The 22,628-nt window shown below is 38.6% G+C and overlaps 1 protein-coding gene across 1 annotated transcript in view; it reads left to right on the forward strand.

Moving 5' to 3' along the window:
* Window positions 1–22,628, forward strand: part of enpp1 (ectonucleotide pyrophosphatase/phosphodiesterase 1) — a 29,605-nt gene that overhangs the window by 2,058 nt on the left and 4,919 nt on the right. Inside the window, exons 2-19 of the mRNA XM_075459095.1 lie at window positions 1,265–1,337; window positions 6,042–6,099; window positions 9,318–9,415; window positions 9,500–9,579; window positions 10,276–10,395; window positions 11,265–11,374; window positions 11,482–11,547; window positions 11,633–11,705; window positions 12,354–12,462; window positions 13,399–13,530; window positions 13,645–13,676; window positions 13,814–13,941; window positions 15,587–15,656; window positions 16,774–16,861; window positions 18,328–18,512; window positions 18,894–18,933; window positions 19,015–19,175; window positions 22,191–22,326. Of these exons, the coding sequence (XP_075315210.1) occupies window positions 1,265–1,337; window positions 6,042–6,099; window positions 9,318–9,415; window positions 9,500–9,579; window positions 10,276–10,395; window positions 11,265–11,374; window positions 11,482–11,547; window positions 11,633–11,705; window positions 12,354–12,462; window positions 13,399–13,530; window positions 13,645–13,676; window positions 13,814–13,941; window positions 15,587–15,656; window positions 16,774–16,861; window positions 18,328–18,512; window positions 18,894–18,933; window positions 19,015–19,175; window positions 22,191–22,326 (1,759 nt within the window). The remainder of the gene's footprint in view (window positions 1–1,264; window positions 1,338–6,041; window positions 6,100–9,317; window positions 9,416–9,499; window positions 9,580–10,275; window positions 10,396–11,264; window positions 11,375–11,481; window positions 11,548–11,632; window positions 11,706–12,353; window positions 12,463–13,398; window positions 13,531–13,644; window positions 13,677–13,813; window positions 13,942–15,586; window positions 15,657–16,773; window positions 16,862–18,327; window positions 18,513–18,893; window positions 18,934–19,014; window positions 19,176–22,190; window positions 22,327–22,628) is intronic.

Genomic DNA, 22,628 nt, shown 5'->3' on the forward strand with positions numbered 1-22,628 from the left:
AACAACAACAGAGTTTGTTTTTTTACGCGTGTTGAAGAAAAGTTTGTAAGATAGTTGGATTTGTGTTACTCAGCACAACTTTAAGTCTGTGCTTGAAAGACAAACGTTCCCTCGCTTCAGATTTCCCTTTTTTTCCACTTTACACAAGATGGGTTTCACCACAGATGAAAAAGGAAATGGCAGGAAAAAATAGAATGACACTTGTTGAAACAAAGTAAGGTCATCATTTTATGACCTCGGAGGAGAACATTTTGCAGATAAAGTGAATCTTTTTCAGGGACTCTCCTCATTAAAGTTCAACATGTGATGTAATAAGTAAACATTCACTGCCACCTTCCCAAAGGAGGGGTCATAAGATGGATTAAAAAATGTCTGCACATATCACGGACACTCGACCTTCAAGGACACCTACAGTAAACTGTAACGATGGGTCACAATTTTGGGTCACAAGCCAAATTTAAATCTGGCCACACAGAAACTCCCAAACTATTTCAGAGTTCGTGATAAGTAAACAACCTCAATAACCAGCTGTAGCTGTAGGCGTTGCGGTCATTGACAACACAGCTGTACACCTCCCCATCACTAACTCAACATATTCTGAGTGGGCCAGCAGTCTCTAAACCACAAATATCTACCTCAAGATGTAAATTTAAAAAAAAAGAAGATTTGGTTATTTTAGAGAGGGAAATCAGGGTGACGGATGTTTTAATGATCCAACATCCATCCAACATTTGTTAAGGCAACCTTAAGCTGTGCTAAAAGAAAAGTAAAAGAACCACCAAAACCATTCAAACCCAAGAGACCATGAATATGTGTACAGATCAGAAGTGTCTTCAGCATGTGTTCTGTTGTATTTACTGGAGGTGATTTATGCCTCCTCTCAGGGATCCAAAAGTTTGTTGCGGTATTTCTAAATTATGGTTGCAAAGGCATCTAACTGACAGTGTCTCTGGACTGACACTAGCTCAAACTCAAACTTTGGCCAAGGCTATTTTCACTACAATATCATTCCAAATATATTGAAAACTGATTTTTTTTTCTCTGTCTTTTTATCACTTCTCATTGACTTGAAGCTTGAACATAGTTGGTAACATCTATTAAGCATTATGGTGGTCACTCTTAAACTGTGCCAATTGTCATTGATTGTGGCTGTGTGTTTCTAGCCTGGATTTCAAAATAAATGATTTCAGCCATGTTTGACAGCTATGATTGATAAACCATTATCTCCAGTGTATCAAACAACCATTTGTTGTCTGGGTTTTAGGTTCTGCTGCTATGCTTACTGGTTATCCTGCTGGCTGTAGTAATTTCAGTGAGAATGGGCGCTCCTAATGCAGGTAAGCTTAACTATTACTGACTTTCGGTTTTCAAACACACTGATTTTAAAGTATGTTTCTTGAAAAAAAAGACTTACTTAGGGGTGTGAGGGAAAATATGATTCTCCTATGATTCATATAAGAATTATATTTGTTATTTTTGAACATTTATTACAATTTACAACTTCGATAAATCCATTTTCAAACATGTTGTAACTCGCTGCTGATCTCTGCCATTTTGCCCAGAGGAATGTTAACTTCCACCGAAATTCAATGCATGGGAGTAAAGTCACATCTTCTTAAAGGAGCTTTGCTGCAGTTAGATGTAATGTGACAGCAACTTGACTGGTCTGCCAAGGCTACCAGTTATCAATAACAGTGGCCCAAAAGTCTTGATTAAGTTTTTGTGCGAGTGCAACATGATCCCGGGACAGATAGTGAAATGCACTTTTTGGTCCACAGCACTATTCAATGTTGCAATTTCACAGCCTTGAATACAGCCATCATTATGTGATTATATGTCTCAAAGCAGCGACGTGAGCAGCGGACTCGTTGACAGACACGAGGAGAAAAGGTGCGAGGCATTTCACAAAATGAGGCGTCGTTGCATTGAATATACCGTGAGACACAGCAGCACCATTGCTGTGTAGCAGCACACAGCTGTATTTAGATCTGTTTGTGACAAAGCACATATTTACTTTAACAGTTTACCGTTTCCATTTACATTTTTTGGATTAAAGTTCCTCACTCCACTTGTGGACCCCTCTTCTCTCCTCTGGGTGCGTTTTAGGAATTGAGAAATCCTTCAGAATTTTTTGCTGCGAATAATTCCCAAGTTACAGTCAGGACAGAGGGGAGAGGAGATGAGAAAGCTGAAATGAGATCAATGAGATGGGCTTGCTGTTAAACCTCTGACTCTCAAAGATAGAGATTACCTTTCATACTGTCACTTTTCAGTTACTAACTTTTCTACTCTGCCCCCCCTGCAAGTGGTTAAGGTTAAAATTAATGTGTATAGTAAGGTTTACATGTCACACCAAATACAAGGTTTGAGGTTGGAAAACTAAATATCATGAACTACATGGTTCAATTCTCATTTATCACAGCTCCTGTCATGTAACGCAAAGCAGCTCAACACAAAACAACTGCCTACCGAACTGTCTTCTCACAATTTCAATCTCTGGGTTGTGAAATTACTAAATTTTTGGTTTTAAGAAAAAAAAATGTACATACGGCAAGCTCATTGCAGAATCTTCCATGTCCACATCATGATCCAGTTTGGAAATTTCCACACAGTGTGTCCACACTTCAGTGCAGTGTTATACATTTATTGAGAACTAACATGTGGTGGTGGGTGTAGAGGCGGCTGTAGTGCGTGCCTAAGACAAGATAACTGCACACCCAGTCTCAGTACTATATCTCCTCTGCACCTTGCCAAGTTGGAAAGAAATCAGAGTTAGTGGTTGATGAGAAAAGCAAACTTACACACACCCACAGACAGAATGCTGAGGTTATTAGTGAAATAATCAGCAAAAATGATAGAAATATATGTACTGTGCTTTTAGTGCTGAAATCCTAACAGTGTACACACGGATCTCAGTGGCAGCCTTTTTCATTTTTTGGAGAGTCCAGTAACCCTACAATGTAACCTTCCATAAGCAGGCATCAACATATCGCATCAATAGAAATACTTTTTCTCTGGATTTTAAATCTGCATCTGCAGCTAATGTTGAGGCTAGAGTCCCACCGCAGATGCTTCAGAAACCTGAAACTGGGAGTATTTAGAGGAGCAGCGGCGGTGGGTCATGTTACAGAGCAACGAGCGAAAGAGAGAAACAGAGGTGAACGTTAACTCCTGATTTGTTCACAGGATACGTTTCCGTCTGGCTTTTTTTGTCCACTATTACAAAGCATGTCATAAACACACTTTTTCATGAGACAGGAATGTTTTCTGCAGCCTCTGGTTAAACGTGGGCAGCAGCGTCAGTATGCTCTTTGTTGCAAACAGCCATGCCAAAACACCCCTCTTCCTTTTCTGGGGCAGCGGTGGTGAGTGTGGGCAGCTGTCTCCATGGGTGGGGTGCTCCCTCTGCTGTGGCATTTTCCTCTAACTTATTTTTCCAACCCAGCTAACATGAAAGCCATATGGGAAGAATACATTCAGTTTTTTCTTATACACATCTAGGGCCGCTGGAACGTCTTGCCTCTTTCATAAGGTTGCTTTCTTGGTGTGGCCTTTGGAAACAGATGAAAAGAAGTAGAAATAGCCCAGGATCCCATTTCTTCCCAGAGACTCAATCTGTTTTGTGCAAAATGCTGAGAGCGGGTTTTCCTGTGGATTACAAAACACAGCAGCTTGTCTCTTGAGACAGAGCATCCCCGTGTTCGGTCCAAACCGCACCGCTGGCTCCAGGCAGCGAGGAGGGGCCTTCTCACCAACATGCAAAGACTCCTTCTGTCATATGTCCAGTCAGCAGGCGACTTGACGGATGGGTTGGGGAGGATTTTGTTTGAAAGGTGAAAGAGGAGGCCCAGAGTTTCCTGGTTGGTGTCACCTTGTCTGTGGGTCTTGAGAAAGTTAGTTTGTTTTTTGTTTTGTGTCAACTTGTTGTCTCTGTAACAGCTTTAGAGGATTTATCCTTAGCTCACACTTCATTGCAAAACCAACATTTGGTCTTCCCCAGTCATTATTTTGACACTTCTGTCCCAAACTCAGTGTTGTCCTGTGTGTCCATCCAATACTTTCTGATAGAGGGCTGTTAAATTCAGAATCATGATTTATTTGAACTTTTAAGGGCTTTTATAGTTAGAAGTGAAACAAAAAGCTACCAAGAATGGCAATGGGCCCACTGGCCATAAAATAAAATAAAAGAAGCATGTTGTCATGTTTGTCATGTTTCCATCATTTCTTTAATTCCAACTTTGAATTTGCCTGCCAGAAAAGGCTGATAGAAACTGCAAAATTCAAATAAACAGTTGGTATTGAGTAAAGGCGAGGATCCAGGCACAGACTTGCACAGGAGGCTGGAAGGTGTGGAATGAAAGAAAACTTTCATTACCTTACAAAATTAACCAAAGAAAGTTACTGCGGGGGAGGAAAAACAAACATGACATGAAAAATAAAGCAGGACCAAAACTGAAGGCAACAACAAAAGAAACCCACAGAGTAGAACAGAATGACTGAGAAAACCATGAGGGAGTGACAGATCTGACAAAGATTGGGACCAAACAAGGAGCACAAATACTGTGGGGAAAAACTGATTGAACTGAGATAGATTGAATACAGGTGAGTGTAAAGCAAAGAACCAAACAGGAAAGAAACTAAAATGAACTGAAGCAAGACTAGACTAACTGACCAAAGTAACACTACTCCAGAACACTGGCAAACTATGAGCTCAAACAAAATGCCAACAAAGAACACAGAACAGAGAGTACAAGGAGTACAAAGAAACAACCAACTTAGACACAGAAGAGTAATACAAAGAACTAAGAAATAATTAAACCAGAGAAAAGACCAGAAACTCAAAACAAAAAAAACTTGGAGTAACTTTAAATGAAGAGAAAAAATAGACAAATACAAATACACATAGATACTCATTTAAACCGATAACTCAACACACCAAGAAGAAAACAGAATAGAAACAAACAAAGGCAAGAGAAAAACATATCCAAAGTCCAAAAAATCCACAAACCCAAGCACCTTAGGGACTTTTTGCCTCTTTGGAAAAAAAATGGAAACACCCTTGACAAATAAATTCTGATGTGGCATGCATGTTATTTGCATATATATATTTAAATATATATATATATATATATATATATATGTTAGTAGTTCTTAAGTTTTTTAAACAGTTTGGTTTCAATAAGTGTGACTTTACTTCTATGGTTAGGTTTAGTGTTAATTTTCTCTTAATTTTCCCACAGTCACCATGTCTTGTAGCAGTAGCTGGAACTTTTACATGGAAAAGCTCTTATAAATCCAGAGAAAGTAGCATTTGGGAACTAAAGGACCATGTGTTTCCTACAGGAAAAACGTTGCATTAATTTGGAGTAGAAGGTGTGTCCAAACATTTTACTGTTACTTTATGGCAGTATTGTGTTACAGCTTGTTGCACCGCCCCCACGTTCCCAAAAACTCCACTAATGCAGGATTCAAACATTAGCAAATGTTGGTATGTTGTAGTTCACTATATTTAACGTGCATATACATACATAGATAAAGTAAATAAGATGAGTATATGTAAGGCGGTTTCAAATCTAAAGCTCAAAATCATGCGATCACTTGTTTTGTGTTTTGCTTTCAGGAAAAAGTTTGATTCATCCTGGTTTGTTACTAAGAAAATCATATCCAGATGTTTTCCATTGTATGTAAGCATATGCTGTCCAGAGCAAAATCTGGCATAAAGTTGAGATTTTTTTCCCCCATCTGTTCATGGAGTCAGTTGATGGAGTCTGTCTGTACTCTTCATTCGCAAAGAGCTCTCTTTTGCTCCTAAAAAAATAAAGTAAAGACTTTACTGGCTTGAAAGCACATGGGGCACTCAGTCATCGTCTGTCTCTGCCTCATCACATGACTGTGGATAGAAAATTTGGCTTCACTGTTCATTTGTGCACTTTTACATCCTGTTGGATGGCAGTCATATGATTCAACCATTCCATTTAATTGAACTATGCACAGCAGGAAACGTTGCTCTTCTCACCCATAACTTTCCTCTTCTCTACCAGGTGGAGACGACTGGATGCAGGTCTCTGAGGAACATCAACAGCCACAGTGTCCACCTGGGTAATGAAATACTCCTGTTTTATTGCTATAATGTGGGAAACGGTGCAGTTTTGAAAGTATGCAATGTCTCAGCTCGTAGAGGGCCTGTTTTGGATGATGTCAGCTCATCCTCTCTTTTCTGAGGGATATGCTGCTGCATGTTTTGCTGCTGTGAATGAAACAAATCAGCTGTGTCGCCCACTGTTATCCTCAGTTGGAACCATTATTCCCTGCAGGCAGCTCTTGGTGGAAATTAAACTGTGACTACAGAGAGAAGTAGAGGTTTTCCTGTCGCTGTCTGGCAGTTTAGTCTGTACTTCTTTGTGTTTTTAGAAGTGTGTAAACAACCCCAATACATGGCTTGTGTTTTTTTCTGATGGAGTCATTTTATTGGGAAAACAAGTAGCTGTCTCTATGGAAACTGGGCTAATGACTCTGACTAATCAGGCATGTGTTGGTGAATAGTGTGAGTGTCTGTATGTTTGGATGAGATGAGCTCACATTAGTGTGTTGCTGCTTTGGTATGGGAGTAACCCCAAACAGACTCATCATAGTATGGCTGAAGTTATTTTGGGTCTGAAAATATCAGATCCATGAATGTCGTCTGTGTTTTCCTTTTTCATCAGTCACTCATTCTGCTGGGTTTCATTACGTTGCTTTCTAGTGGTAAACCACACTCTTTTTTTTATGTCTGGTTCGGTCTTTAGACTTTTTTCACAGATAAAGGGTCTGGAGTTGATTCCATGTGCAGCTTTTTCTTCAGCAAGTTGTACAACATGGTCAAATGAAATATCAGGAACTCCTAAATCAACAGAAAGAAAGAAAGAAAGAAAGAAAGAAAGAAAGAAAGAAAGAAAGAAAGAAAGAAAGAAAGAAAGAAAGAAAGAAAGAAAGAAAGAAAGAAAGAAAGAAAGAAAGAAAGAAAGAAATAGAATGTACTGGTGTAAAATGGCAACTTTAAAAAGGCCTCACTAGCACCGGATGACAACATGTGAACTTTTCCATTGTAAAGAAAAACTGCTTCACAACTTCCAGCCAAGTGAAGAACACTCTCCAGGAGGCAGGCTAACTATAAAGAGAATACTTCACCAGAGCAAATACAGGGTTCGCCAGAAGGTGAAAACTATTCATAGCCTCAAGCATAAAGAGGCCAGATTAGACTTTTCCCAAAATCATCTAAAAAAGACAATTGTCCTGGAAGAGTCTTTGGACAGATAAAAAAAAAATCAGATAAAAGATGAAACTGCCTTGGAATGATGTTAAGAAATAAGTGTGTTGACAGTTTGGAACAGTTCGTGTTCAGAATCAAACAACCTCATCTGTTAAGCATGAGCAGCCAGTTGGATCATGCATGGTTTTCAGTGGTACTGAGTCAGTGGTGTGTACTGATGATGTGGCAGAAGACAGAAGCAGCCAGATGAATTTGCATTTAACAGAAAGATACTGTCCTCTCAGATTCAGCCACATGCAGCAACACTGATGTACGACACAGATAAACAATGACTCAAAAGATACCATGAAAGCAACTAAGTTTTTGAAGATAAAGAAGTGAAATATTCCAACAGGATCCATCTGCAACGTGTAAGAACACAGTTTACACCCACTTCAGACCACACTCTCATTACAAGCCACACCCACTTCAGGTTTGTAATAGGAAATGTAGTGAGGAGTACCAATCCCTCAATCTCCTCATTTCTTTGAAAAAGATATCAATTGAGCAATACTATTATCTATAACAAAAGGACAATGTGTGGTGAACAAGACTAAAAAAGCACAACATAATTATATAAAATTACTATTCATCATTACAGTTGTAAAAGCAATTCATTGGCAACATCTTTCAATAACTTATAGGACTCTTTGAGATTTGGAAGTTTTAACTTTAACCAATCTTGATTTATTCCTCACTTATGAAGATAAAAAACAGACCCATCTGGGAAGACAAAACTTCAGACAGAAAAACCAAAAAGAACCAAACAACAACTGAACATAACTGCAGTAAAGGCCTAACAAATCATCGCAAAGGATAGAAAAGGATGAAACGCCTTTGGTGATGAGTCGATAAGTTCCAGATTTCAGGCAGCCAATCCAAAATAAACCTTTATGGTTATGCCAATTAAGTTGTACACATTTGAACCCCTTACAAATAAGAGATTGGCTTTGAAAATAGCTTCTAAATTATACTCTGGATTAAAGCTGAGAACATGCACTTCAGATGTTTGATTGAAAAACAGTTTTTTTGATGTTCAGAGACAAAGTTATGGAAACGTCTTCACTGTAAACCTTTCTACAATATCTTGTCCTCCCTATATTTAGCCTTTCAAACTTTAGTCTATTAATGTTATTAAAGAGGCACTGATTGATTCCATTAACTTAAACTGAATAACTAGATGTGACAGGCCTAGTATTGACCCATTCTGATCAGCTAAAGCCTTCATTTTGTTAACATTTTTTAACATATAACTTTATGTTTTAGTTCAAACTTAGATCTCTGTATGGTTTATGTGGGAGCAGGTCGTTTAGGCCATTGGCGTTTAGGCCGCAGTGGTTTAGGCCAACAGAGGAGTCGTTTAGGCCCCCCTGCAGTCGTTTAGGCCAGGCTACCTGAGCAGCTGAAATCTTTATTACTGTACATTCGTTATTATAAGATATAAGTCAGCTCTACTGGTCTGTCTGGGTAGCCTACATATCTATGGTAAATATTGGCCATGTGATTATTTCCACAATTTTATGAATTTATAAATCACCATTTATTAAATAAAAAAAACGTTTCCACACTAAAGTTGGTTATTAAATAATTTACCATAGATATGTAGGCTACCCAGACAGACCAGTAGAGCTGACTTATATCTTATAATAACGAATGTACAATAATAAAGATTTCAGCTGCTCAGGTAGCCTGGCCTAAACGACTGCTCCCTGTGGCCTAAACGACTCCTCTGTCGGCCTAAACGACTGCAGGGGGGCCTAAACGACTGCGGCCTAAACGCCAATGGCCTAAACGACCTGTATCCGTTTATGTAAACAAACATCAAACTTTTTTTCACAGCCAAACAGCAGAAGAACAGTTTGCTAAATGCTGGTAGTCATAGCAGAGTTTTTAGTCACTAAAGACGGAAGAGATGGAATTTGATCATATCTGCGTCTCCTGGTGACTGATTATTTCACTTCCTTTTCTCAAACCAACTTCAGAGTTCCCCTCAAGAGGTTCCATTAATCAGCTGTTTTTTCCTGCTCAGGTTTTCCAAGCCTCCTCTCATCCTGGTGTCTTTGGACGGTTTCCGGGCAAAGTATCTCAAAGATCACGAGAGCCACTTGCCCATCATCAACAAGTTGCGTAAGTGATAGAAATAATCGACTCCCAAGCTCTATCAATGTTTTACCAGATATCCTGGTATGACTGAACTTTATTGTGTTGCAGGAAATGCCGGAACAACAACACCATACTTGAGGCCTACCTATCCTACAAAGACCTTCCCCAACCACTACACTATTGTGACTGTAAGTCTTTCCAGTGGGAGTCATGAGTTGATTTGTTGGTAACAAAGAGAGGATTTGTCTGCTTGGTTGTGAGTTATGGAAGAAAAGACTCTTATTGTCTTTCAGGATCAGTGTAAAAATGTAAACATTCATCAAGTTTAAGTCAAAATCCCAAATAGGTTAAACAGAAAACAGAAATCCTTTCAGGAGATATACAGAAAGTATGCAAGCACTTATATGGGTTTATGACTTTAAAATGTTAGAAACAACTAGTTTAATCATTGAAGATTCTGAATATTTTTTAAGTTCTGTTCATTAAATTTGTCAAATAAATGTTTTCCTTCGATGTAGTCAAGTAGAAGCATAAAGTAGTGTAAAATATGAAGTGAAAGTAGCTTTTAATTAAAAGCACTGCTTTAATAAAAGTGGCTTCCCACTACTGCTGCTCTGTTTAAGAGTAAACTTCAAGGCTTTTCTCTGCAATACACTGTGTATTTATCCCAAATAGTACAAAGTTTCTGCACTGTTTAGGCCCAATAGCTTACTTATGCATGGAAAAATCACTGAACTGAGGGTCTTACACAGTGGAATCCTGTAATTTAAATCAACTGCTGTGGTTGCCAGCAACATTTAGATTAGAAAGATGGAGAGGGTGTAGCTACAGTATCAAAGCGACTCACTGTGACTGTGTGTTTATTTTACCTCTGACTCCTGTAGGGTCTTTATCCCGAGTCTCATGGGATTGTGGACAACAAGATGTACGATGTCACGCGAAACGCTTTTTTCAGCTTGAAAACTAATGAGAAAATCAACTCAAATTGGTACCTTGGAGAACCAGTAAGTGGATCTGTAGATATTTTGTATAAAAGTGGAATTGCAGTCCTGTAATTATTAGCATTATGAAGGCCAAAAGTAATTTTTGATAAAGAGGTTTTACACTGGGAAGGAGAAATGAGCCCGGAAAGGAGCTAGGTGTCAAATTGGCATTTTGAGCAATACATATGTCACATTTCCTCTTCCCGTTTGAGTTTGAGTCACTGGGTTGTGAAAGTTTACACACCCTGATTTATGGAAAACCTAACATGATTCAGAAGACACTTGTCCTTGTGTAAGAACTGTGGAACATACTCAGGTCGTGCTGTAATTTGCTCTCCCAGTTATGAGCTTCTTGATATGATTATGGATTCAGCTCGTGCTAAATGACAGCCTGTGGGGGCTGCAAGTTGTGCTTGCCGAAACGCTTTGTGGTTTCCATTTGAATGAGAGGCTTCATAAATCTAATTCCTGTACTGTGTGACAAGTTGCTCCTCTCAAAAGTCCCCCATGCAGCAGCCTTATGGCTTTCCAAGGAGAGAAGGAGAGACAGATCTGTCGAGCAGTTTACTGTGCGGGACTGAATTCTTCAGAAGGACTAAATTAATTTTATACCAATACAACAAAGTGCATCTGCCAAACCTTGTTCATAACTCTGCTGCATAAATAGAGCACTTGTACCTACAGACTGATCTAATAGAAACTGATTTAGACTAAACACAGGCTGTTAGATTTCCTTCAGTTTGGACTTGGCTGTGAGGGATTACACTTATACTAATGGACTAAACCCTGCTGTCATTACTCTACTACAGCTCGCTCTGAATTAATCATCATCCTGAATGACACTGCTCCTCTTCTATCATCTCCTTCACTTCCATTTCTCCTCTCCTCAGGTTTGGATCACTGCCATGCGTCAGAAGCTGAGAACGGCAACTTTGTTCTGGCCTGGCTCTGATGTAGCCATCAATGGCACCTTTCCAAATTACTACAAGCTTTATGATAAGTAAGAGCAATGTCATTATGATATATTTGTTTTTAGGTTAAACTGTAAGGAATAATGCATGAAAGTAGTAATGCCTTCATAAATCACTTTAAGCCTCTTGTGTGCAGGAGCCTCTCATTTGAGACTAGAGTGTCAACAGTGCTTGAGTGGCTCAGTCTTCCTGAGGGTGAAAGGTACAACCTGTTCATCATGACCCTTCCAGTGTTGGCTACAATGAATTACGAAAACCACGCTTAACTGTTGTGTTTTTGATTTTAGACCTGACTTTTACACTTTGTATCTGGATGAACCGGACACTTCAGGACATTATTATGGCCCAGGAAGTCGACAGGTCAGTTACTCACTAAACCTGCAACTGTAAGCAGGTTATTGATTAACTGAAAGAACAACAAACCAGTTTAAAAAGTATCAACATTTCTCACTGAAATCTTCGCTGAGAGGAAGTCCACTGTTTATTCGCATTCAGAACCCCATGCGTCAGAGGCTGATTAATACCTATGATGCATTCGTCAGCATGTGAGAGCACGTATAACTATGTAAACAAAGAAGTCCTGTTTGAAAGTGTGTGTGAATTTGGCTTGTAGTGTAAACGTGCTTTGACTGGTCAATAAGTCTAGAAAACTGCTATATATTGCTTTGAAATATGTACTTATCTCTCTGATTTGAGTAAAAAACACACTAGTTCTGCAAATGAGAATGATTTTCAAATAGTTGCCAGTTTACTGTCTTGTCATTGAATGCATCTTGTATTGACATTCAATCAAAATTTAAGCAACTTTTGGTTTTCCATTTATACATTTTTCATGTTTTAAAATAATGACCCACAAATCGTTTTGGCTCATTATATTTGTCAATTACATATTATCGTAAGTAAGCTGTGGGGAATTCTAGTGCAAAACCACGTTGTATGTAAACACTGTTTTTCACCCAGATCAGCACATTGACCGTGTTAAGGTTTAACGCGCTGTTCTCTCCTCAGGTGATAGATTCTTTGGAAAAGGTCGACAGGATTCTTGGCAGGATGATGGATGGCCTTGTAGCGAGAAACTTGCATAAGTGTGTCAACATAATAATCATATCTGACCACGGTGAGATAACTACAGTGTCCACACAGCTGGGATAGATTGTGAACAGTGTGAACTTACATTGTTTGAAATTTGAATAAATATAGGGTGGTTTTGAAGTACAAGAAACACAATTTCATACAAAGAGAGAAAATTGTTGTTTTTGAGGGGATAAAAGACCAACAACTCATTTACTCAAAAAAAAAACTTGATTTTTTTAAAAGCTTTGCATTACTTAGACTTTGTGGTGTCACAGTAGGAAGGCATGGCATCACTATCTAACAGAGAAGGGTTCTTTGATTGTTTACCGTCAGCTTCACATATTTAACTTGGTTGAGACAATGCACCTTTTCCAGGAAAAACTACAGGCCACTGTCAGCAATAATAAACAAACGAGATGTGAGAGCTAAAGCTGCTCTCAGTAGCCGAAAATTTGTAGGTTTTTTTGGTTTTCCAAGGAGAAGATTCTCTGGATATCTGGGGACCATATGTTTAGCCTTGTAATTATATTAAAGATCAATGAGTCGGAGTAAATGTGGCCCAGGGCGATGCCCAGCCATCCTCATCAAAGGCATTACTTCCAAGAGAAGGTTTCAACTTTAACGCACTCTAGTAGTTTTTAATCTGCAGTTTGTCATGAGGCACAAAATACAAGACAGACTCAACGGGGTTCACATGTCACGCCCAAAACACTGTCAACACATGTCAATCATGAAGTTAAACAATACCACTATGGGACTTAATGCAAACAGTTTAAAACCTGAGAGTTCAGACAGTCATCTTAGCAGAAACTTCACTACTTTAAAGTAGCGTCATGACATCATAACAGAGGAACCAAAAACATAGACTGTAAGGGATAATAATGCACCTATGATCTGATCAGAAGCCTTAACAAACTCATTACCATGTAACATTTGACTTCCTTCTGAGGCAAAATGGTATTTTTCTCTTTTTAAACAGGCATGGAGCAGGCTTCATGTGAAAAGGCATCGTTTGTTGCAAATTACCAGCAACAGACGTCTGACTTTACTGTCATCCAAGGCCCAGCTGCTCGCATCAGACCCAAGCGCCTCCCAGAGGATTACTTTTCCTGTGAGTTCTGGTCATAAACGCCCTCCTTACCTTCCTTGCAACTTTGCAACATCACTGGGTGTGAGTCTATTTGAAACCAGGAAGGCTGACCCTGTCCTTTGTTTCTTTCCCCAGTCAACTATGAGGGCTTGGTGAAGAACCTGTCGGTATGCCAAATATTCCAAATGCGGCTTTTGTATTGATAAGAAGAATGAAAAATTATCTGCTTGCGTGGTTTCGTGACAAACAGTCCCATTCTCTCTCTGCTGCGTGTTGATTCTCCTCATCTGTGTCTGTTCTGAAGTGCAGGACCCCTGACCAGCCAATGAGACCTTACCTCAAAGAAAACCTCCCCAAAAGGATGCACTATGCTAACAACAAACGCATAGAGAGGGGTCACCTTTATATGAAGGCAGGTTGGCAGGCAGCACTGTAAGTGACTCGTCAGTGATCTTTGTTTAGATTTTTACTATTAGTTCATCCAACTGTGCTCTGAAATCAGCTGAAGTCAAATGCAAAAAATCCTTTAAAAAGAGATTAAGAGTGCATCTTTTGAATGGTTGAATGGCTCAAGTTGTATAGTCTGTATTTTTATATTGTTTTATTAAGTGTTCAAAGCTGGACGTAAGCAATGTGGCAGCACTGCATGTTAGAACTATTTGCTATAATTGTTTTGTGAATGTATTTTACTTTACTAGGACTTTTTGAACTTTTAATGCATGTATATCTGTATGGTTTTTAATTGAAATTATGTGATGTATTTTGAATTAGGACCCCAGGAAGACTAGCGAACTGCTATGGCACAAGCTAATGGGGATCCTTTAATAAAAAAAATAAAAAAAATAAAAAAAATGTTAGTCCCTTCTATGTGAGGTCAGAACTCCAACAACACTTGTGGTGTTTAGAGGCAAAAAGTCAAACAGAAGCTCGTCAACTATAAGATTGTTCTATATACTGCAAGTGTTGTTGGAGTGTTGTCTTCTCTAGACATTTTCCCTCCCCATGCATCGTGGCAACTGGTTGTGCCAGGAACTCTTCAACACAGACAGTTTACTGGAGTATAATTAAGCCTGAAAATTAGTGTTGGTAAGCTGAGTCAGGTAATAACTGACAAGATAAAGTATTTTCAAGAAGTTCTGAACTGATGATTATCATGATGTGCAGTCATATGAAATAAGAATGTGCACCTGGTTGCTACTAAATGTCTTCATACCTAATGAAACAGCAAGGCTGTGCTTTCACACACTACCTATTTTGGCTTAGTTTTGTTAAAAGCAACAAAGGTACTTATAATAGATAATAGAATCATTTATAGTAATTGAATAATACCACGGTATAATATGTGATTTGTTGTTGTTAATCTGTGGTGGTATTCACTAGATGATGTATATTTTTTTCTGATACGTAAAACCTTGGAAGTGTAAGAGGATGTGTTTTTTTTTTCAAGTTTAACCCGGTTTCATAATAGTTGGCTAATATTGGGCCTGTTCCTGAAGGAATAATATTCAAATTGATATCAAGAGCCTGCAGCTGTATTTATTTTAATAATAGCTTGTTAAAATGTCATAAATGCAGCACTTAGTGTCATTGTACTGTTTTCTGCAGACTAGCTATTTCAAATAGTTTATAGAAACTCTAGTGTTTGATAGATTTTATACCAACTCTTAAGGCGCTGACACATTTTATGTAAAATCTCTGAAGGTGTCAGGTTTAGATGTCTAACAAGAAAAAGATATTTACCTAAACAGAGGTTGAAGCATTTACAGTAATTAGTGATTGCAATTATATATAATGAATAAAGTATGGGGGAGAGAGGTTGTCCAAACCTTTGAAGGATAGCAACCATGTAATTGTGGAAAATTGCTTTAGGCTGGAGAAATAAATCCATTGCCTTGACAGACAATAAACTGCCCTGTAATATGACTCGATGGGTAATGGGATGAGGTGTTTCTTTAAAATGAGATGAAATACACGAATACACATGAATAGCTATCAGGGTAGTGTTTTAGTAACTTTTTATGTGTTTTTATTCCCGTATTCTTTCATCTAAGGAAAAAATCTTATTTTCTCTCCTCAGCAACAAGGGGGAAATCAAGTATTGCTCTGGTGGTTTCCATGGCTCTGATAACATCTTCACCAACATGCAGGTCAGAGGAAGGAATGATATGTGTTTATAACTGATGATTAACTCATATAACAGTGTTTCTAAGAGAACAGGAAGTTGTGATCATTAACACTGATAAGAGGGAAACACACACACACACATATATATTTTATATTCAGCAGTTCAAGTATGCTTAGCAATAAATAGGAAATTAACGTTCATCCCTTCTGTTGATTCCTAGTTTTTTGTTCAAACTCTTTCAACACAACAAGTGTTAAAGTTACCAACTCTTTATTTGCAGAAATCAGTTTCTGAATGATTTCTTAAATGACAATTTGGCACAGCTGTTCCAAAACTAGACCATTTGGTATGTCTAATGATCGGACTGAATTGCTCTTAATAAGGATAAAAGTAAAATCCTATTCTCAAGATGGAGATGTTGACATTATTAGATCCTTCAGACCATGTTTTAAAACAATTGCAATGACTTGTCTTGCCACTGTATTTGAGTCCACATCCTACTGGACTATTTCCGTTTTACTTTGTACAAATTGAAAACCAAATGCAAAGTAGACATCGGAGCTAATACTTTGAAAAATGTCTAAAATACACATGAGACACAGGAACTCAGAAGCTCTGAGTTCAGCACTTTCTTACTGCCAACACACGCTAAGCTTTACTGATTTCCACCTAATCTTAGTCATCACTGTGCAGTGTGTCACAGTATATTTCCAGACATGGTTTTAACGAGAACTTGACTTGGTATAATTAGCCTGCAGGCCTGCTGATTCTCTAAAAAAAAAGGGCAGTCAAAGTGTGCTTGAAATAGACATAGTTTACTCACCTACAAATATCGCTGAATGCCACCCCATTATCTGTCCTAGAAAAGAAACCTATAGCATTTTCAAGGTTATGTAAAACCCTTTTACTGCTTTTGTCCATTTCAAATATTTACGCACGATCTAATTATGGTAATGAGTGTTTGGCATGTTGTTGTTTACAGAGAGAGTTTAGATGACGGTTTTTAGTTCACAAACTTGTGGGCGGTGCTGTTTAGAGACTGCAGTTGACTGAAAGTACGCTTCCTAAATGTTAGACTTTATCTTCAAAACTTCTGGAAAGAACTTTATGAAAGTTATCATGTTATCTGTTGTTTTCAGGCAATCTTCATCGGCTATGGTCCAGGATTTAAAGAGAACACAGTTGTGCGCCCCTTTGAAAACATTGAAATATATAACCTCATGTGTGGTGAGTTGTGGTTGTTGCGAGCGTACGCTTCTCACTTTACCTCATCCTCCTGTAACTTCACTATGATTCTTTAGTCAGTAGATGTTTTGTGAAATGCACTGGCTCAGGAAGACACTTATGCCAATCTTTAATCATACGAAAAAGAAAGTACACCCTCTTTGAGTTATAAGGGTCTTCGTATCAGGATTTAATAAAAACTCATCTGGTCCATGCCAGTTCTTAAAATGAGGTAAAAACAATTTCAGATTAGCAACACCACAGAACTATAACAATAACATACTGTAACAATTTCATCTGCAATGTTGCTAAAATTCATTGAAGTTTGTGGGCATTCATTCATGCACAGCTCTCCTAAAACAACATTTCAGTTAGGTTCATGTCTGGACTTTGACTGGTTCAATGTAACAGCTATTCTGTTCTAGATTTGCTATTGTACTTAGCGTCCTGTTGCGTGACTCAATTTTGGCCTAACTTTAGCTTCTCACATTTGGAATACATAGTCAGTATAATGACTGCAAGGTGACCAGGTTCTGTGGCTTCAAAACAAGCCAAAATCATCACCATTAATCATCATGAATTCATGTCCACAAAATAAAGACACCAAAACATTTCTTTGACTCAACATGATAAGATGTTAGGCTAAATCTTGCTCCTTTCTCTGACTTTGATGGCTTAGTGAGACATTTTTCATCTCCTTTATGAAAACAGCTGCTTGACTGTAAAAGATACTTGACAGTTTAGGTTCAGGTTAGAAGAGGAAAAAGATATGCTTCTCCGAATCTCTGTTTGCTGCTCGGCTGCCAAAAAAAGCACAGCAGGAATAAAAGGCAACCACATCAACCAAAGTGAGGGGAAAAGAAGAGACACTAGCATGAGTAACTGGATAAAATGGCAGGTTCAGTACAATGCACAGAAAATCCAGTACATTTTAGATGCAGCTATTTGAAAGTCAGAATGAGGAAAGACAGACAATATGTGCACCATTGCAGTGAAAAACAACCAAGCTGCTTCCACGTGTTTACAGCCAACAGATGATGTTCATTGTTCTACTCTAGATGATTTATTAAGGTAGTATGGTTTACTTATGGACTGCATATTTTATGCTTCTTTTATGTGTCTTTATACTTCTCTACATATGGTTTAAGTAATATTTGGTCATGTCTGGTAGCACCCTGAAGGGTTTCAAGATAGTGAAAACAAACTTTATGGTTTTGTTTAGCAAAGAAAGCTTGTTTTGTGTGTGTGTGTGTGTGTGTTACTTGCTACCTTTGACACAGTAGCCTAGTTTTACTGAATCACTGTATATGTAATCCATGATTTCTTCACTAAATAAGTTATATTAGTTATCTGTGATGGTTATAGAATTTCTTTTCTTTCCGATCAACTCTACATGTTCTGGTCTGTACCGTGTGATGGTCCTTTGTTCTGTACAATATGTGATGTCTTCCTCTCTCTTTGTCCACCAGATCTTCTCGGTATTCGTCCGGCCCCAAACAACGGGACCCACGGCAGTCTAAACCATCTCTTGAAGCATCCCGTCAACCAGCCAGTGCACCCGGCTCAGCTCTCCCATGACACTACCTGTGAGGCAACTGACCCCGCCCCCACTGACAACCTGCACTGCAACTGTTCATCCCAAACCATGGCTGTGGTATGTTCTAACCAGACTGCTTTTTGCCTCTTTATATAGTGAGGTCAGTACAAAGAGAAAAGTGGATTGTTTGTCTTGACATTTAGTACAGACATTCATCGTAAACAGAGATACTGGAGAGCCTCAGATTTTTATAGAAATCAAAATTTCGTGTATTCAAAGTCCGAACTTTTTCTTTAGTGTCTTTGACAGATATTTGATGTGTTACCATGAACATTGTTTTCTAACAAAACTAAATTCCTAAACCTTTAAAAGTGACATCAAATGGTCAAAAACTCACTCAACACAACTCGTTTTTACTCTCAACATTCCTAATACCCTGAACCAATTAACTAACAATCAAGCTAATCTTACTTACAAGATGGGTGAATTTCTTTTCAGGAGACAGAAATGAACAGAAATCTCACAACAACTAATTCAAGTGAGTTCTATCTAAGTTAACTTTGCATTCATTATGACTTTTGGAGAAATGATTGTGTAACACTGTACATTTTCTCTTTAGGAACTAAAGCCAACTTACGTCGCCTCCACCAACCTTTTGGCACCCCTCGCGTTGTCCAGTCAGATGCCTCCTTCTGTCTACTGCACCACTCTGACTACCTCAACGGATACAGTAAAGACCGCCTCATGCCCCTCTGGGTGTCGTACACCATCCAGCCTTTGGTTAGTGTACCGCTTGGATCTGTCTTTTATCTCTAAACTTAGCATGTTCAGTTGAGGTTGTCCCAGTTATATTTTTTTCTGTGGTTACGGCTTGGCAGCAGATTGGAAGATGTTGTTTAGCATCTGAAGCAGCTGTTACTCATCGCCTCTGCTTATGGTTGCTCGAGCAGCTCTTGTCTTTCTCACTGTGCGGTTGAGCTTTCATGTAAATCATGATCTCAGGCAGAGTAATACATTCCGGGGAAAGTTTACTCTGTTGTATTATCTTGTCTGAATGATAGAGTAAGTGTAGATGTGTTATCCAAATACAGCACAGGCAAAATTAAGCCTGCTCAAAAGATTCATAGCTTAAGTAACAGCTAGACAAAACAAAGCTATCTTAGAGATACTTTTTCTATTTGAAAATCAATTGCTGCAAAACACAATAACTTGAAGGAAATTAAATGAAAATATTTGTTGACATTCTAATACATGTGACAAATATTCTGTTAAATCTGGTTTACGTGCTCTAGTAAACCGGAAACAACCAGTTGGAGCCAGAAGAAGTTATATTGTTGCCATAGATACTACCCTGCATGTACATACAAGCCTCGTCCAGAGGGAGGGGCTTTGGAGACAGAGCTGAAGCACAGCAGAGAGGGAGGGGGAGGGATCTGCATGCTTAGTTCATTTTCTACATTTTTCTAGGCACAAAAAACACTTTATCTTATTCATAAGTTAATTTGAAATATTTTTGATTAGTTTTCTGGAAAGTTGTGTGATATCAATGAAAGAGTGTCCATTTAAATTCAAATTAACATGAACTGATTTGATTTGATGCAAATTTCTTTCCTCGTGTCTGATATAATTTATGTGATATTTTATTATCTTATTCTAACTGACATGAACATTAAATACAGCACTGGTTGTTAAAAAATTAAACCTTAGTAACTGTTTCTAGTTTACAAAATATTATGACAAACGTATGAAAAGGTTTTTCATTTTTTCTTTGTTTTTTTTTCTTTAATACTATACCATAGGTTATACAAGTGCTGCTGAATGAGCCAGTGAATCAGTTGGTCAGTTTATAAGAGATTGGCAGATAAATACATGACGAAAACAAAGAAGACAAAACAGTTTAAAATTAGCCACATTCAATCAACAACATTCTGTTTTTAGATTACAGCATATGTAGTTATATAAAAAGATATCGATACAATAAATAAAGCATCCTTTTAATTGTTTTAATTTGGATAACACATCCTTTCTATCAAGTTATTCTCAATGCAGAACTTGAAAATGTTATTTTGTAATAGTGCAGAGTAATTTGACATTTTCTGAATGAAAGGCTTTGAATAGTTTTCAGTGTTGTACAAATGTCAGCAGGAATTAGAATGAGGTTTTCCTTTTATTGGACCACAGCTCTGAGGCAAGGCAAGGCAAGGCATCTTTATTTATATAGCGCATTTCATACCACAGGCAACTCAATGTGCTTTACATAAAGACAAGGCATTTAAAAGAACAGCATAAAGCAGCATAAAAACAAGCAATTTAAAGAAAAAAATTAAAAATAGAATACAAATTAAAGCAATCAAAGAAGAGGGGAAAAAGAAAAATATAAACTCAACCATAAGCACACGGAAAGAGAAATGTTTTTAACCTGGATTTAAAAGTGCTTACAGTTGGGGCTGATTTCAGTTCTGCTGGTAGTTTGTTCCAGTTGTGTGCAGCATAACAGCTAAAAGCTGCTTCACCGTGTCCAGTTTGAACTCTGGGCTCCACTATCTGACCTGAGTCAGCAGATCTCAGAGCTCTACTGGGTTTATACTCTGCTAGCATGTCATTCATGTATTCTGGACCTAAACCATTCCGTGATTTGTAGACGAGCAGCAGAACTTTAAAATCTATTCTGTATCTGACCGGGAGCCAATGTAAAGACTTGAGAACTGGGGTGATGTGATCTGATCTCTTTGTTCTGGTTAAAACTCGGGCTGCAGCGTTCTGAATGAGCTGCAGCTGTTTGAGACTCTTTTGGGGGAGTCCAGTCAGAAGACCGTTACAGTAGTCAAGTCTGTTGGAGATGAAAGCATGAATCAGCTTCTCCTGATCTGTTTGGGACATGAAACCCTTAATTCTGGATATGTTCTTAAGTTGATAAAAGGCTGATTTGGTGACTGATTTGATATGATTGTTGAAGGTCAGGTCTGAGTCTATCAGCACGCCGAGGTTCCGGACTTGGTCTTTAGTTTCTAGAGACAGTGACTCAAGGTGTTTACTGACAGCAAACCTCTTCTCTTTGTTGCCAAACACAATGACCTCAGTTTTTTCTTGATTTAACTGAAGGAAATTTTGGTTCATCCACTTTTTGACTTGCTCTAAGCAGTCGCACAATGACTCTATAGGACTGCAGTCATCTGGAGACAGTGCGAGATATATCTGTGTGTCATCTGCATAGCTGTGGTAGTTGACTCTAGAGTTCTTCAGAATTTGACCCAGAGGCAGCATGTATAGGGTGAACAGAAGGGGTCCAAGAACTGACCCCTGAGGAACTCCACATGTCATAGCCACTCGATCAGATTGATTGCTTCCAATGGTCACAAAATAACTCCGCTCCTCCAAGTAGGACCTGAACCATTCTAGGACTGTCCCGCTGAGTCCTGCCCAGGTTTCCAACCTGTTCAGCAGTATACTGTGATCCACAGTGTCAGAGAGTTTCATTGAGCTTTTTTTTTTCCCCCATTACATGCTGTGTTCTCTGAATCTATACAAATGTTCCATAAAAGTGATACCACATAGCATAGACCATAGCGTTATCAAGAATTTGACTGAACAAAAATACAGTTTTTCTGCTATGTCAGTGGAATGTGAAATGATTATTATTTTTAAAGAGCTCTGCAAACAAAATCACTGCAATACCCTCGCTGACCCACATCCACAAATAAAACAAACCGAGCCAAGTGATCTTGCACAACATTTGGAGCACTGGCTTGGACTCCTGTTCTACACTGTCTACTACTGACCTATTCCCTCTTTCAGATGAGTACCCGATCCCCAAGAGCAGAATTGGAGGCGTGTGTTCGTGCTGATGTACGCGTCCCACCTTCCGCCAGCCAGCTGTGTCGGCGTTACAGAGACAACTCTGCTCTGTCCTATGGCCTGCTGCACCCCAACTGTGAGTGTGTGTGGCTGTATATGTTTGTGTTGCAGGGGGTCACAGCTTGTAGTCCCCACCCAGGTTTTAGATTCAAGTTATTTCAGTGAAATTCTTCTGTGAAAATGTAGCCATCTTTTAGAGGGATACACATCCTGCTGCTTCTGATTGAGATGGTTTACAGTCAGTGTATTTTGGGTGAATAATATTTTAACTACATGTGGCATCCATAAAGGAAGTGAAACAGTGAAGGAAATGCCCTCCAACAGCTGCGAGAGTGACCACAAAAAGTTATTGCTGTATTAAAGTTTTCATATCTTTTC

This window comes from Odontesthes bonariensis, chromosome 24 (assembly GCF_027942865.1).
Source record: "Odontesthes bonariensis isolate fOdoBon6 chromosome 24, fOdoBon6.hap1, whole genome shotgun sequence".
NCBI lineage: Eukaryota > Metazoa > Chordata > Actinopteri > Atheriniformes > Atherinopsidae > Odontesthes > Odontesthes bonariensis.